At 38.3% G+C, this 17,921-nt stretch overlaps 1 protein-coding gene across 1 annotated transcript in view; it reads right to left on the reverse strand.

The window, feature by feature from the left end:
- LOC123761571 (putative neural-cadherin 2) overlaps positions 1 to 17,921 on the reverse strand; it is a 65,590-nt gene that overhangs the window by 3,391 nt on the left and 44,278 nt on the right. The window contains exons 10-21 of the mRNA XM_069330683.1: positions 14,943 to 15,111; positions 12,727 to 13,005; positions 12,282 to 12,446; positions 9,562 to 9,710; positions 8,882 to 9,227; positions 7,775 to 8,020; positions 6,637 to 6,984; positions 6,155 to 6,494; positions 5,362 to 5,551; positions 3,857 to 4,089; positions 2,792 to 2,992; positions 900 to 1,274 (exon numbers count right to left, since the gene is read on the reverse strand). Of these exons, the coding sequence (XP_069186784.1) occupies positions 900 to 1,274; positions 2,792 to 2,992; positions 3,857 to 4,089; positions 5,362 to 5,551; positions 6,155 to 6,494; positions 6,637 to 6,984; positions 7,775 to 8,020; positions 8,882 to 9,227; positions 9,562 to 9,710; positions 12,282 to 12,446; positions 12,727 to 13,005; positions 14,943 to 15,111 (3,041 nt within the window). The remainder of the gene's footprint in view (positions 1 to 899; positions 1,275 to 2,791; positions 2,993 to 3,856; positions 4,090 to 5,361; positions 5,552 to 6,154; positions 6,495 to 6,636; positions 6,985 to 7,774; positions 8,021 to 8,881; positions 9,228 to 9,561; positions 9,711 to 12,281; positions 12,447 to 12,726; positions 13,006 to 14,942; positions 15,112 to 17,921) is intronic.

The raw sequence follows: 17,921 nt of genomic DNA on the forward strand, positions 1-17,921 counted from the left end.
TGACAAACATAACAAAAGTAAAAATATTTCGTGTGTGTTTGACGCTCACTGATATGTTCCAGCGTTGTTTTATATTTGTCGTTATTCTAACTTACGCTTTGTTGATATTTTTTACCTATGGGCACATAGAACATTCTATTGCGAACACATTGACATAAAAATGAATGACGTACATAAAAAATTAATGTCATGAGAGTGAAATAAGTATAAACTTTCAAAGCGCCGTGCGTCGTCCCGTCACCGATACCGGAAAACAATTTCACCACTTCCCACACTCTTGCGGGCGGGCTGCATCATTATTCTACGCTTATATTCATATCATCGTGTTGGGAATTTCATTGCGAGTCTATTGATACCAAAATTAACGCTGTAGAACAAGTGTGGAGGTGATTACAATCCCAAGAGTAAAAACATTTTGTTGCTGATGGGCGCTCACAGCGAGTCATCTACGTAGTTATTTATTTGGTGCTGGTATCCCTATATGTTTCGTGACTTATTTTACTGATGTTCTTCTAGAGAATTTTATTGCGAACACGTTGGTACCAAAATGAAATACGTAGCATGAGAACTAAGGTCAGAAGAGTAAAAAGAGTATACACATTTTTGTTTTTACGCTTAAGCGATAAAAACGCAGCGCGCACATTCGGTTGGCTGAGTGACCTTTGCGGAGAGCGCGAAAGTGTTAACTGCCATTTGTTATAAACTCGGCATGAAAATATATACATCCTGTTCTTGGATTTTATATAAATTTCACTGTTTTGATATTAGTATGCAAATTCTGACAAATCCTACAAATTATGATACAAAATGGAAGAACAGTTATTGTAAAAATGGTTACAAAATATTTTGTCTCCTTTCAGACCTATCTCTGTTTATTACACATAAGAGTTCAGACTGACCTAAGACAGTAGAGGTGAGTGACCCAGATGGGGAGCCATCGCCTTCATATGCATACGCTCTAAGGTCATCCTGGGGTATTAAAGGCGGCGCACTGCTCACACCAGTATCAGTGATGGCATGGTGCACTCTAGTTATAGTAGGACAAGCTGATGTTGGGCAAGCTATTGATGAGATGCTCACTCTTCTTTCCAGAACCACATCTTTCACAGTACCAACTGTTGCTATGGAACATCTCTCGGGACTGGATTTACTCATAAGATTAATGCATTCATGGATAGAACCTTTCATGGTACCCCCTGGGATCACTAAGCCTATGCCCATGGCATCAACTCCAATGGTTGGAAGACCTAAGGGAGTAACTATGTTCTCTGCACCTGTAAAGGTAATAGGGATATGTTACAAGTATCATATATACATATATCTTGATAATAAAATGTCCTAAAAAATGTCAGTTTTGTGGCTGACCAGAACTACTTTATTGCTCTATAAAAAGTTTCTTAATGCCCCACCTCAATAACAACTACTGTGCTGAATGACTACTGATAGTAGCTGGGTCCTGCCACAAATATGGCAAGGGTCACATTATGGTCCTGTGTGACCATCATTCTAATGAATATGTCTTATTTCCCTCAATGGTGGTTATGACATCATCAAATGTACCCCTTGGAATGCATTTACCCCTTCACTCACCCACACTCATTAAATGTACTGTCAAAACACGCATATAAAGATTATGCATTTCAATGTTGCTCCATCATTAATCAGTGACTCCAAGGGAAAACAAAAATGATAATTCTGCTGTACAAATCTGTGATCCAACCCAATCTGGAGTAATTTGTCCAGGGATGAAGACCTCACTTTCAAAAGGACATATGTGCTTTGAAGAAATTTCAATACAGAATTAAGTCAACTCTCATAGTAGGTACAGTTGTGTGTCTCAAACCAGACATGACAGGACTGATTTCATCAAGACATTTCAATTACTTATTCAATGCAATTACATTAAACAGATTCAATATAACATGGGCAACAGTTTCTAGCTCAACAAAATACATATGAGATATTGTTGCAACTATATTAACAAGTAATATACTTGCTCAATGTTCTCATTAGCTTAATCACAGATAATGAGATGAGTCTTAATTCTGCATAACCTTTCTCTAAGTGTTCCACATTCCTAAAAGCTCTACCCTAATTCTTGGTCCACTAATTACAATTCCCAAGTGTACAGTTAATATCTTTTTTCAACCTGCTAGATGATGATCAGTTTGGCAAGGTGAGACGGAAGCTTGTAATATAAGCCGTCATCAGTCTAAACTCGTATAGGGATTCAGTACAGGGAGATACCGCACATCTTCAACAATCACCAGCAACAATGTAACACTCGATGAGCCCAGTTCCTGCCCTTACAAGACACTACAGAGCAGACAGCAAGATTCCAGCTGCATTCAGAGTGCCAAGCTTTCTGCCCTGTTCCAGGCTTCATCTCAACTACTATGATACTTTATTACATTACAAACTGCTGTAACCAAGACTATGCTAAATAAATATCAAAGACTACTAAACTCTTTGTGTCGTATCACCCAAAACACGTAAACATGTTACAATGCTTTTTCACTCATTGGGTAATAAACCCACTTTAAAATAATTCCTCTGGAATAACAGGGAGAGGGGGAAATCTTTGAAAGGGTGCCAACTTCCTGTCCTCATTGAAACTGCTAGCACTCATAAATATGTAAGTTCATTATTTCGGTGTTCTTGCCAGTCTTCACTCTCCACACGATTCATAAACAAATCATGTAAGTGATACTTCATGAAAACAGGGCAGACAAATGTTTCTAAAATTCACATGCACAAATATACTCACCTTCTAGAGACATTCTAAGCTTACCTGCCCCCTTTATCTTGAGTGATCCAATTAATATATCCTCTTCTTTGACTGCTTGATTTTGAGGGTTTCTGGAAACTGCTTGTACTACCATTGGCGTTCCCAGGACATCAGTCACATCTTCAACACCCCCACTGCATATTGCCAGGCCTCGTGCTGTACGAGATCGATGCAGGCGTATGGTAAGGAGGACACCAATCACCACTGATGAGCCCCAGAGGGAAGCATATTTGAGACCATACTACAGTGATAGTTTAGACAGAAATGGAACTACTGAAAGAAAGTGATTGTGAAGTGATTATGTCTTTATATTATGAAGAGTAATACTTATAAAGTATTATTTTAAGCATTGTAGGAGTTTATCATTAAAATAAAATTAAATTTTTTTTAAATACTAAAAAGTATGATACAGTTATACTGTACTCAATGTTCATAAAGATTCCTTTAACTGCCTAACTGAGGACCACATTATCAAAAGAAAGATTGTTTTCAGGTGATCTAGCCATATACAGTACTGTACTGGCCAGACCCACCTGCTTTAATGTAAGTGGGTTTGTGATACAAAGTGTTTATTGTTAACTAAAGAAATATAAGAAAACAGCAACTGGATGAAACATTATAAAATACTGAATGTGAAACAATTAATATACTTAGTGTAATATATAGATAATTCAAATTGTCTTACACGAATTACACTAATATTCAATAAAAATGTACAATGGAAACGTAAACAAAAAATATATTTTCCAAATCTGAACCTAACCTAATTGAAAGCTTCACATACTGCATGAATTGGACATACGTGTAGTGTGTGGAATAAACCTACAACTACACCTCCTTATGGTGTCAAGTAGTGGTTGATTTACAGTTGTCTCCAGTGTGGGCTGGACTCCCAACAGTGATATAGACAATATGAAACTCACCAACAATAAGCACAGAGAGTGTAAGGGCAGCTATGGCCATGGGAGCTGTGAGAGGATGGGAGTCTGGTGGCAACTTGGACCATTCACAGTTGTCTCCAGTGTGGGCTGGACCAGCCAACAGTGATATAGACAATATGAAACTCACCAACAATAAGCACAGAGAGTGTAAGGGCAGCTATGGCCATGGGTGCTGTGAGAGGATGGGAGTCTGGTGGCAACTTGGACCATTCACAGTTGTCTCCAGTGTGGGCTGGAGCACACAAACAGTGGTAGCCAGGTGTGAGGTTGTAGCAGGTGCCCCCGTGGAGACACGGCTGGAACACGCACTCGTCAACATCCTGGCAGTTGTGCCCCACCACCTGCTCACCTGACTCACAGCTGCAAAAGTAAATAAACACATACAAGAAACAATTTCACTTATTTTACAAAATGTATTATAGGTAAAGTAATTACATGACTCTAGAGTACAGAAAACTAGTTAAACATCTAGAAACATGGCATGTTTTGAATATACAGTTTAAGACATCTTTTATAACAGTTCTATTACTGTACTGCAAAATGTATCTCTATCAAGCATGACCACTACCACCTCAACAAAGATTAATTTAATGTGTAATATAGGCTGTCTCTTAAACTATAGGCACTTCTCTTAAATTTCTGTAATTTATCTTTAAATTCCTGATACTTACATTAAGAATTCTGCATATTATGAAATAAATGTCTGTTACTGCAACTTATTCTCACCCAACATTAACCATTTATGCTCAACATTTCAATTTAATAATGACTTGTATATAAACAACAAGATTATTAGTCTAGGAAGGGAAGGTAGGTTCGTAATAGTTCCTTTAGCTTTTGCATAGAAATTAAGACAAAAGGCATTTAATTAAATAAACTTTCTAATTTTAATTTGAAAGCCATGAAAAGTATCTATACAAATATTGTAGGAATGTAACCAATAACAACAAACTTATTATATGAAATGCTATAACATACAGTATATTAATTATATAAAAACATTCAGCAATAACTCGTACAACTTCTAGATCATAAGTTCAACTGATGTTCTGACATCTAGGAATTTCTTGTATGATTGGAATAAAATCACAGTTAAGAAATATAAAGTTACAACAAACAAAACACTCAAGCTAGCTAAAAAATATATAACAGCAGAGTATATACTATAATTCCACTGTAGACCATTTAAACATGCTATCAGCATAGTAGCCATGGTGTTGGCACAGCAGTTAAAATTAAGTGCCACATGGCAGCATCAGAACCCAGAAGATACAACAACTGAAGAGACAAATCTGCTATCCTAGTGTTGGGAACACAATACAACCCACAACACTTTTCTAACTCTCAGGTACCTTTATCACCAAGTCAACAGAGGCATCAGGAGTGAGGAAACATGGCCAAATGTCTCATCCTGCAGAGGAATCAAACCCCAGTACCATTCAGTTGTGACCGAGCCAAGCTGATCACTGCCACATGATAAATGAAATGCTACTGTACAACAAGAGCTCCATGAATTCTAATATTGTCATAATTCCTCATTCTTTGAAGTCCATACCAGCATCCAGATTCTCTCTCAGTTAATAACACTTCCTTACAAGGTTCCTTACCTCCTATTAAGTCTTCAATTCTCACCTGCATGTTGCCTGTCTCCAGATGTCATGACAGGACAGAGGAGGCAAACATGTGGTATTGCTGCAGGAATCATGGGACGAACAGCCTTGCTTTAGGTTTCGCAAAGTAGTCACTTGGCCCCAGTTTGTTCCATTTACAGAAGGTGGTAGTGGTATGGGATTCCCAGCTATACGTACATCATCAATGCAACCTGTCAGATTCATAAACAAAAATATTCAAGAAACTGACTGCACCAGAATTAAAATTGAACAATATATATATATCTTGAAAATCCAACAAATTTACAATACATTACTGTATTTTAAACTCTGGTATTCAGGTTTCTCCTATATATATATATCTAATTTCATTTCATATTAGCTTATGTTAAATATATTTTCCAGTTTATATCATGTATCCGCGAGGTTGGAATATACTGTACAAGTTTCCATAAAGAAAAGCTACATTTTAAATGTTTCCATTTACCTGTTTCTATACTGTACAATCTAAAGTATGATCTAAATAAAACAAACAAATCAGACCAAAACAAGCAAAAATTCACAAAGTAATTTGTTACTACTGTTCATTCTCAGCCTATCCTCTCGAGATGTCATGTCTCAAAAATGATGCACTGTACTAAATTAACTTAACCAAACCGACGATCCACGAATAGAAAATGGGACAGCCCATCAATTTTGCAACCCGCTATGATTTATAGTACCTCATATTTTGATGTTAAGGATTATTACGTCAAGATACGATGAGTTATTCGAGAGGACAGGTCGATCCATTGATACTCTTGATTCCTACTCACTATGTTGGAGGTCATCATGGACTGTCACCAGACTAAGGCTCTCAAACTCTGGAATACCTCCCATGATCAAACCATCCTGCTTGTCAACAGTAATGGGTAAAGGAGGTGCTGCTACAAGAGCCCGTATATCCCCGAGGATGGTGGTGGTAAAGAAGGAAGCCAGAGTCTCGTTTTTTCGCCACTCGTCGCTGTCGTCCACCGAGATGATCAAATTGTGTCCATGACGACCCACTCTTAAAGTGTGCCAAGATCCATCGCCAAGTGGGAAACCCTCTAAGCATACTTCCTGCATGCCCCACTCTATCCCAGAAATGGAGGCACACATGACACCACCACGGGCCTGCAAATAGCACAAAATTTTTCTAATTAGAAAAAATATTTAAATATTTTTTCTAATTATGGTAAATATTTATCTTATGCAAATACATGGGCATATTTAAGCTTGTAGTTAAGAAGCACAGAGTTGAAAACAAAACACTTACATATAACTTCAAGGCATGAGATTGCTTGCTGGTGGACAACTGCATTAAGAGACCATTTGGATGACCTCTTGTCCTCATTCGCAACTGCAGAGTTATATCATAAGGGTCTGGGGTAAATGACAGTGCCACCTTTGCAAATGAATCCTCCCCGAGACTGACTGGAACTGTGGGTGTGGCACAGTCATGCCCCATCCATCCTGGCTGACAATCACATTTAGGGCTCTCGATGCCACCAACACACTGGCCTCGCACCCCACAACTAACAGGACCATTCCTGCAAGCATCCTCCTGATGGCCACAACCTTTGGCACTTTGAGTGCTGTATGATGGTTCGCCCAAGTCAACAAGCTGGGAACAGTCAACTCATCAGTATAAATTATGTGAAGGCGTGTTATAAATTATTTTCAGATTTCCCTATAGGGCACATAATTAAGAATTTTTTAAATGAAACCTGATCCTAACCTATTTATATGACATTGCATCTGTGAGAGGGTCAGATGCATATTTAGTGTATTACCAAGTAACTTTAATATGTTTCATATTTCTAGAAAATAGCAGATTTCTCACTAGCAATATATTATTCCATGACTTATATCACAAATTAATAGCCTACTCATATGATATGACTATATTTGATGTCCTGGGGTGCAACAATTATTTGCCAATGTCAGCTCCTTCATCAATCATTTTTAAGGGGTTCATTAATGTGAGTTACAAACATCCCCTTTCATGTCTCCCGTCTAACTCGAGCGTGAAATCATCTACAGACATAATGCTGGACTAATATGCAGACTTTGTTTAAATAAATGTACCCAAACACAATACCTTAGGGTATACTTATTTTTAAAGCATGTTTGGATATTTAAGTAGTTTTCAAGAAGGCACAGATATTTTCCGTCTATTCTAAACACATCACCCCTAGGAAAGGTTGTTTATCTAGTATTTACATACAATATGTGAAGGCCCTTTTATGTAATATAATTTCAAACAACAATGCTAAACCTACTTCATTCCATGGCACACCATCTTACTAATTATGATATTCTTCAGACAAAATTCTTGATTACTATATAACAAAAAGAGGCAATGAAATGCACAAAATACTAAATGCATCCAGCCTGTTTTAAGCATATGATACCTGTCCATTAAGAGTGAGGTGAGAGATGCAACCATTTAAAGCATGTTGCACTAGACCAGATGACCAGCCAAACTCTGCTGACTGTGGGTATGGGTGTGCAAGACCACCGAGCTGCAGGGGCACACTACTGCTCCAACTTTCCGTAGCCTGGGAGTTAACCCACGGAATCCTTGCAATACAATGTGTATCATCAGTTTTATTGGCTCCCCAACCATGTCCACAGAGATCAACCATTAGCATGACTCCCTGAAGAAAAATTCAGTTAGTTTAATATCAATTACTGCTAAAATTCAGCAACAATATGCATCTTATAAACTAGAAATTACAATATAACAATACAAAAAATGCATAAAAGTTCACCAAAATCAAAGAAAGACACCCATGTTTTATTTACATTCATAATGTTCACAAGAAGCTGATTTATAGTTCAAAATGCAATAAGAATACTATTATCTTCAGAAGCTGTTCATCTTTGCTTTGTGCAGAAACCTGTCCGAGAGTGATTGAACCTAACCCATATAATGTACTAGAAAGTTTAAGGGAATTCAGCTTCAGAGTCTTATGCTTCCTGACAATTAACCCTTTAATTTGCTTCCAACGACATTTAACAAAACGGTACCAACCACCTGTGGGAGACTACATGTGCCTCGTAATATTCACAAGGTCCACCAATTCTATGTGGATGTCATTCAACACCAGAGACCTTTGGAAATTGTTTGCCATATTAGAAAAATTCCCAAAAAGTCTTAGTAAAAAGATGGGCACTGTGTCTGGTGTGTTACCATCCACAGGCTGACGGTCATGCTAGGAACCAGTGATGCCATGCAAAATTGCAAGGACATTTATGGACCTGGAAGATTTTAGTCACGAGGAGGAATCCGTTACAAATAGTTAACTCAAAAATTATCCCTCAGAATATGATGTAATTAACATTTCTTCACCTCGCTAGGGACAAACTAAAATAAGTACATTTTTGTTGTTGTACAGTATTCTTCTCACATTCAGTAAGCTATTTTTTTCAGTACAGAAATAAATATTTTTATGTACACTAGGAAATTGGCATAATTTTAGGGTACACATTTAGGAGGTTATAATATATAATCATACCTGAGCATTGAGATGTAGGTGCAGGGTGTGCCAGGTCCCAGTGCTTAGTGTAAGGTTCACCGCAAGTTTTGCAGGTCCTCTCGCACCTTCTAGTACCACTTGGGGCTGTCCGCCTACCAGCTGCAGTGCCACCATAGGCGTGGGAGGGTAGTGTGGGTGGCTGGAGGCAGAGGATAGGGGACCCGAGTAGAGAATGAGAGCATCTGGACTGCGAGTAAGGAGACGCAAGGAGAGTGTGGTTGGCAGACATGGAGGCAATGGCTGAACCCATGCCCAGCCAGACCCCCAAAATGTGCGAGCGAGGACCTTACACCGTGATCCCCAAGACCCGCCAGGACATATGCACCTAAAAGATATACCTTATATGAGGAGTGTCATAGCTCTTTATATTTTTTCAAAATTATGAATAAAATGTAATATGAAATGATAACATTTAAATTATCCTTATACTGTATTAGAAACAGCTTTTGACAAAGAAGCATTTTCATATTAGAAAAACATGCCTTAAACAAATACATATTAATAATACAGTATTGTATATATTTTGAGGTGAAATGAAGTTAAAGACAATAACTGAACTCCCATTACACTCAAAGCTTTAATGAAAAACTATAATTAATCAACATTATTTATTTTTTCCTTTACAGCATCCACCAAATATAAATGAAAGAGTCTCCCACCTACTGCCCTGCTGTGTCCGGACACAGCGACCACCATTGAGGCAAGAAGCGAGAGTGCAAGTTTCATCTTCATAGCGGGTGTGGGTGTTGCAATCATGTGCTCGTGTCAGCCTAGGGGTCACCAGAGAGGTCAAGTTCGTGTCCACTACCTGCAAAAGTAACGTGGCTATTGCTGTAAACAAAACAGATGCCATGTTTTCAAAGATTTGCTCCAAATGTACAGTGGGGAATGGCAGTACTATTTAACTGATATCTCATAACTGATATGGCCCTGATATCTTGGGATTTTAAATCTTAGGCAGGTAGGTGGTTCCATGGGTTTATAGCCCTTTCTGTGAAAAAGCATCTTCTGTTTATTGTCCTACAATGTGGGTAGTTGAGCTTGAAGCCATTGCTCCTTGTGTTACATTAGACCTTTTAAAAAAAAGTGGTCCTGATCAATATCCTCCAGACTGCATCTTGCTAGCTTGTGATTATTCTGTATTATTATTGCAGTACTGTACTGTAATATTATGTTAAACTGGCAGTATTTTTGACATGTAAATATCATTTTTATAAGTTGTTCAATGATAAAATTCCTATCACAGATGACACCCGGCATAGTCATACTTTATAGAATTTCATACTGAAGACAGCAACCGTATCTCCGCCCTCATGCTGGGTGTACCCAAAAGAGGACTATAATACCATTCTCTTTAAAATTTCTCTTAACTGATTTACTTACTTATTTATATGATGGTGATTAAGTGGAACATTCTTGAAAAGCCACGATTAATCTGGAAACTCTAGACCTCGAGGAACCCAGTCCAATACTAATTACTACAAAAGGATTCTGAAGTACAGTGGAACCTTGATACGGTGAATCTCTTTTTGAAAGACATTCTATGCCAGATTTACTCACACAATTGAATAAACAAGAGTTTGCTGAAGCAGGGAATGTGTGTGAATGTTGGGACCGTATTCACAGATGGAGGCAACTTTGCAAGAAATATTTGGAGCCCTGGGAAAGTCACTGAGCATATTTAAAACAAAATTATATAGTTTTTATATGATACCTGTCTATTAAGAGTGAGGTGAGAGATGCAATCATTTAAAGCTTGTTGCACTAGGCCAGATGACCAGCCAAACTCTGCTGACTGTGGGTATGGGTGTGACGGTCATATATGGTTTTCCAGTTGCAGAGGTTTTTGTTAAGTAAAATATGGGCTATTTTTCCTTTGAAAATGAGATTTCAAGGCTAGGGTATGAGAAATATGCTAGATGTTGTTAGATCTCTTTAAAGACAGGTTCTCTTGGTAGTTGTCCTTCATATGACAGATTTAAATAAAAATTTTGCTCAGTGAAATCAGCCCATAGAGCATGGGAAATATTAGGGTATGAATGATAACTCTCTTAATATGGCTCCAATCATGTTTTTTTATTATTTTTGCAGATATACTCAATATTACAAGAAACAACTGGAGCCTTGGGAAAGTTACTGAGGATATTTAAGCCAAATTTTATGGTTTCTTTTCATTTTGTATGCAAGGTTTTCATTCACTCAGATATAGCCCAACTACCATTTGAAGATGCGTTTTGAGGCTGGTGATGTGAGAAATGAACTAGATGTGCTTAAATTATGTGATGAGAAATTAGATGCGAAATTAAAATTTTGCTAGGTGAAATTTGCCTGTAAGGCATGGAAAATGCATCCTGGACGAGTTACAGCCCTGCTCCTGTGCCAGGTAAGTCCACTACGGGCTCACCATAGCCTGTGCTACTTGCAACTTTTTGTTCTAAGTAGCTGAATCTAAAACAACAGCAGCAGCATCCTGGAGGTATTTCCAGTTGCAATAAATCCCTCACTGCAATGAATTGGGGTTGGTCCCATATATTAAGTTCAATCAAGGTTGTTCTGTATATGATGAAGAAAAGGACCATGGAGTCAGAATTTCACCAGCTATTGAAAGTTGCCCAAGTGGGAGCTGCAGTAATAAAGCCAACCAAACCCTATGAACAGTTATACAGTCTTTTGACTTCAAGGAAAAGAAGGTAGTTATTCAACTGTACAAATCTCTGATGTGCCCCATTTGGACTATTGCATCCAAGCATGGAGACCTAGTTTGTCAAAAAGGCATATCTGCTTTGGAGAAAGTTCAACATTGGGCTAAAAAAAAAAAATCATCCCAGTACTATACTACATCAACTCTCATACAAGGTACAGTTGAGGGTGTCCACACAATAACACTGCAGACATGAAATAACACATGACAAACAGACGTCTCTTCGAAACTTTTAAAATATTCAACAGTCTGGAGGATCTTGACCCAGACCAAGATCTTGATCTTTTTATATCTTTAAAAGGTCAAATGTAACACATACAAGGAGCAATGGTTTCAAGCTCAACTACTAACAATGTAGGATAGTAAAGAGATGCTTTTTCACCTATATGATTATAAACCCATGCAATTGTCTACCCACTAAAGCTGTAACTGCCAAGACATTCACTACAGTTCAAAATCCAGCTGGATAAAATTGTCAGCAAAAATACGGAGATCGTTGACAAGCCGTTCCCATCAAGGCCACTAGAGATAATGTCGTGTTCAGGTAAATTCAGATATACAATATTTATACACCCTAAAGGATGACTAATGAAGAGTAGCATATTAAAGGCGAAATGTGATAAAGACATTATTGTACCTTCTAGACACAGATGAGTTTAAGACACATTGAAGGCTTACCTGCAGAGGGAGCACCACAGATGCCAGGGAAGCGATGGAAGAAGGACTCTGGGGAGACGTGGTATCTGAGGGAAAGCCAAAACCACCAGATGCAGTCTTGCCATTTTTTCCCTCCATGGTGTATGTGTCTTCTAGTGCCACCTTCAAGTTCATTACTTTCTCTAACTGAAGGGAAAGGTATATCAAAATACTGAATGTCACTTTTAAGCTCATTACTTTCTCTGAAGTACAAGGTTTATGAAAGGACTGTACTCTATGTAACCTTTGAAGTTTGTTTTCATAACATACTTCAATAAAGCTCTATGGGAAAGTAATAATTATTATTACTTCCTTAATTAAGAGTAGAGCCTTACTGAAGTAAGTTATGAAAGCAAAGCAAACTAATAAGCACTGGTGATATATCACATAAGGAATTATTTTTGAGTGCCCACAGGTTACAACTTACATGCTGCAAGTGTAATGCCAGCAGTCCATGCAGCTTGAGGGGGTCTATAAATCTCCCTGCAGCTTGTCTGACGCTCACCCAAACACAGGCAAAGGGTGTTGGAGCAGGGAAATTCTGAAGAGCAACACTCACATCAGAAGTGCCCTTTGAGATGGTCGGTGTAGAAGAGGGGTAAGCGGGAGGTGCTCCAGACACACTCACAATCTCCACACCCTTGGCCGTTTTGCCCACCACTTGCATCACAATCTCCGCCAGTGTGCCCAGACCCCCACCACCATGCTAAAATAACAATAAAAATGAACAAGGCTTAAAAGGTTAAATTAAGGCTGTTAATTTTTGGGCTTGAATCTCTATGACATAAATAACATTACTGTAATATGCAGCCAGCAGTTAATAACGGTGATACAGCTTCATTAAAATTAAGTAATAGTCTGTATGCTTTCTTTATAATAAGCCTGACCAAGACATCAATTGAGAAGCATCCAGTAACATTATTACCAAATAAATGAGTGCTGTATAGGCAGTTGATATAATACAAAGCACCAATCATGTTTTTACCTGATTTCATCTGAGGCCCATTATCTTCCTAGTTACCTCAATGGGGACAGGAAGCCAGTGGCTTATCAACAGTCCTATTGTTCCTAAGGAATTTTTGTATCTGGTATTTAAACTGAAATAATGACTTGGCATTTATTACTGAGGCAGTTAGTGATAAAGCATCTGTTTTAATGTTCCACAATGCCTTGTTGAGCTTGAAGCTGGTGTCTCTTGCACTGTGTTGGGGGACAGGCAACCAATGTATATATATGCATGTTAGGCTTATATTGATGTCCCCTTCCCAAGGTGGAATTACTGACACATCAAGCTGACTAACTTCTGGGTACCAATTGGTGAACAGGTGAACAGGTGCATTAGATGAAGAGAAACGCACCCAACTATTTGTGTCCCACCCGGCATTCTTGATTGTAAATTGAGAATGAACCCAGCTGTGCTACCTTCTCCAATAATTCGTCAGTTATTCTGTTTTACTGCTCAAAATCTGAAGTAGCAACAGTATTTCTTGTCACTGACTTTACTACAGAATTTGAATGAAGATTATTCAATTTGTATCAGCATACACAAAAAACATGCATCTTGGTGACAGTGTAGGAAATGCTAATGACATCACAACAATGGGATTATGTCCACACTTTATCCAGTCATTTAACTGCAATGGTAATAAGTATTATCATAATTGAAATATTATTCCTTGTCTGTCCATTATATTTTATGTGATTTAATGTGAGCTGTCAATACTAAGTGTTAATTATAATACTTCTAATATGAATCACACACAAATCACACTAATGTGATATATATATATCAATGAGAAAATCACCGGGGTTGTTTGGGGCCATGAACCTACGACCCCGGCAATGTGACTGGCAATGCCAGGGTCATAAAATTCGCACCACCTCACGGCCCCAGTGGATTTTCTCACTACTGTAATACGAATGTTAAATCTATTATAGGCTCTTGTTATAAAAACATTAAATCACTTCACTGCCAAAGACATTGTAATGAGTACAAACAATATACTCACTCCAACTTCTCATTAGCTTAATGGTGTAACTAATTAGCACTAATTGCAGAAGCTATAATCTCTTCCCTAATTACAGGTAACAGTTCTTCCATTCTCCTATCCTAGTGGAGGAAGCTGAGGTGTAGTCACCGAATATAAGCAAGCGATATGAGGATAGCCAACAGTACAATTTCCACAGTCAAGAATGTAGCACTCGGCGTATGCAGCTGTAATCGACCCCAAGATGCTACAGCTTCGACACAGAACAGACAGCAGGCTAGGATCGCATCGAGCTACAATGCTCTCCCACATACAGCTCTGCGACTCTGGCCTCACTCAGCTCTCTGCTCTACTCCAAACTCCGTCTCAACGTCTATGATACTGCTGTATCCAAGAGTACTAAATATGAAAACCCACTAAACACTGTGTATCTAATCTACTCAATAACGTAACATAATCATACGTTACAACATTTACACCATACAGTACTCCAGTTCAAATTTAAACTGAAAAAATACTCAGGCATAAGGAAGGGGACCTTTGGCAAGTTGCTTCCTTTCTGTCCTTGTTGAGACCAATACCGACGGTAGACCTTCAGGTAAAATAATGCAAGTAAATTATCAACATGTAATTAAATTAGCAATAAATAATTTACCAGAGGTGTCCATCCAGCCGTGAGCGCTGCTGGTGTAGTGGGCATCAAGGTGATAGGGACTGCGTGTGCCAGGGATTCAGGAGACAAGTACCTCACAACCACAGTCACATTAGCTGGCACATCCATCTGGCCCCACACACTGTCAGACACCAGGAACTGCAGTTCATACCTGACAATGCCCCCAAACGAGAAATAGAGCAAAATCTCGATAAGGTTTGAGGGTTCATTCTATCTGTAAATCTAATCCCTACCCCCACTACTCAGTAAAAATTACCAATCTTTAAATCTTTAATAGGTTTCAAAGTTTAAAGCTGAAATATATTCTAATTTCTAGCTTTTAACTATACTATACTGCCATTCCAGACACGGTTTAGGACTACACTATTTAGTATAAATGCACCAAGAATGATATCATGCCATACACCTGCCAGTATCATTATGGCCCTAATTTACCTTAGATTATCATCAACAACACTTATTCTGAATAAATTTATAGAATACACTATCAGTTTTATATTCTTAATGTTCAAACACCTCTCAATGTACAGTAGGTCAATAAAATAAGATATGTCTGTCTGTCCAAAGTAAGAGGCCAGATACTCGCCAACCTTTGCAAAATGATACATGGGGTAAATGTCATAGATCGGTCGGGATAAAGCAGAGTGCCACTGATTAAGACATCAGTATGTATAAGGACACCGTACAATTTAGTTAAATATCAGTTTTTTTGTATTTCATAATAGTAAATTTTCTAAGAGAGATAGAGGTGGATGTTGGAATAGATGGAAGGAGAGTTGGGGATGTTGGAAAAAAGGGAAGGAGTGGGGGGGATGTTGGAAGACAGGGAAGGAGTGGGGGGGATGTTGGAGGAGAGGGAAGGAGAGTGGGGGATGTTGGAAGAAAGGGAAGGAGTGGAGGGGATGTTGGAAGTGAGGGAAGGAAAGTGAAGGATGTTGGAAGAGAGGGAACGAGAGTGGGGGTATGTTGGAAGAGAGGGAAGGAGAGTGGGGGACGTTGGAAGAGAGGGATGGAAAAGGGGAGAGGAAGATGGAAGTGGGGTGAGAGGGAGAATGTTGGGGAAGAGGCATGAAAAAGTTGGAGGGAAGAGAGATTGGGAATAGGGTAAATTAGGGATCAGAGATCAGTTAGGGGGGAAAGATTGGAAGAGAGAGGGAACGGGGGTAGAAATAGCCCCAGTTGCAGTCAGGTATCCCATCTTGTACACTATGTAGGAGATCCAGGTGTTAAGACCTTAAGGCTAATCAACTGCAAGGCCTACCATGATCATAATGTACCGTTAATATACACAATTCTAACAATAATTTAATAAATAAGCAATCTCAGGTGTATATATACACAGAGGCGCACACACACCTCTGTGATTATACCACAAAAACCAATCTCGTTGACCAATGGAGGACTACAAAGGATTTGAACACAGTGTAACTGAAGCATGAGAATATGAGGCATGCAAGTTGCATGCACAATTTGCACAATTCAAAATGCAGAAGGAAAACAAAAAATATTCAAGAATATGTTGTTCTCACTTACTATCATCTATTTCATGTTCAAGCACTATACAACAAAACCAATATAAATGGATTTAACAATCCTCTAAAATAATAACTCCTAGCAAATTATTAACACACTTAAAAAGAATACAGTGATAAGAGCACAGTATGGTGAATATCTAGATCAGATATTAAGATATATGCTGTGGGAAGATGGCTGTGCTGTGTAAGATATTTGGTTAAGTGAGAAGATGGCAATCATACCTTACAATAATCTAAGAGTTGAATGAATAAAAGGTGAGAAGCTAAGTGAATGAACTGGTCAACACGTATATAATAAGAGTTGATGGTGAACTTTGAGAATGACACTATGAAGCATTGAATCTTAGTGGCATTTACAATCTCTAGTGGTCTCAATAGGAAAAAGAAGCTAGTGGCTTGTTTAAGGTCCCCCCCACATTATTACCGAGGACTTTTTCAACTTAATTTTGAACTGGGGTACTGTATTGGAATTTATGACTCTGGCAAGTAGACAATTAAAGGGATTTATTGCTCTATGGTTGAAAAAGTATCTCCCTGTTTTCTGTCCTATATTGTGGCTGCTCGAACATGTGGGTCAGTTACAATGGACCTTTAAAAGACATTTGTAGTGTTGCTAGTCCTGAGACCCCTCAAGCTTTCCTGGTATGAGAGTTAACGTGGCTCTGGAATGGTTTCTGTCACTATGTGTTGATTTTGTTTACAAATAATTTATGCGTTTATAAGCAGCAGTGCAATAGAAATTTGAACAAGGAATATTTGGTTAAGAATGTCAATCAAGCATGTGACATTGCAAAAACTAGGAGAAGAAAGAGAGGAACTACTCAGTAGGATGAAGTGACAAAGTGCAGTTGATGAAATCCATTAGAACAATAAATGTCCTTTAAGGAGAGGAAAGAAAAAGATTATGATGAGTTGTGTAAAGATTACTTAAGCATAAAAATAGAAAACATGAGGAAATAAAGATACAAATTATAGGCAATTAATTAAAATAATAGGATAAAGTTTTTTTTATAAAGAACACAGTACCGTAACGTAGGAGAGTAGAAGAGGCCGAAGATAATATTTTTTAAACTTAACTGGAGGAAGTGATGAAAGAGGTCCAATTGGTATCGTGATTCAGTTTGATGGCACGATAAGAGCGTAAGATTGTTTATCAGCTGATATATTTACACAAGAAGCACATACAATACAGCTGTAATGGGGGCTAGAGGAAAGTCAGTGTAAGAGAAAGGAAAGTTATCCCTTACTAACCCCCAATGCTTTGCCAGTGGGAACCTTGGTAAACAGCAAGGTGGCATCCACACTAGCTTGCAACTTACTCTTCACTTTAATGTCCCTAAATCTGTGCAAAATATCTCCAGTGTTTAATATAAGCATTGGTAACAATGCTGCCTAGCAGAATAAACAAATAGTTTGCTAAAATGCC

This window comes from Procambarus clarkii, chromosome 24, assembly GCF_040958095.1.
Source record: "Procambarus clarkii isolate CNS0578487 chromosome 24, FALCON_Pclarkii_2.0, whole genome shotgun sequence".
NCBI classification, from domain to species: domain Eukaryota; kingdom Metazoa; phylum Arthropoda; class Malacostraca; order Decapoda; family Cambaridae; genus Procambarus; species Procambarus clarkii.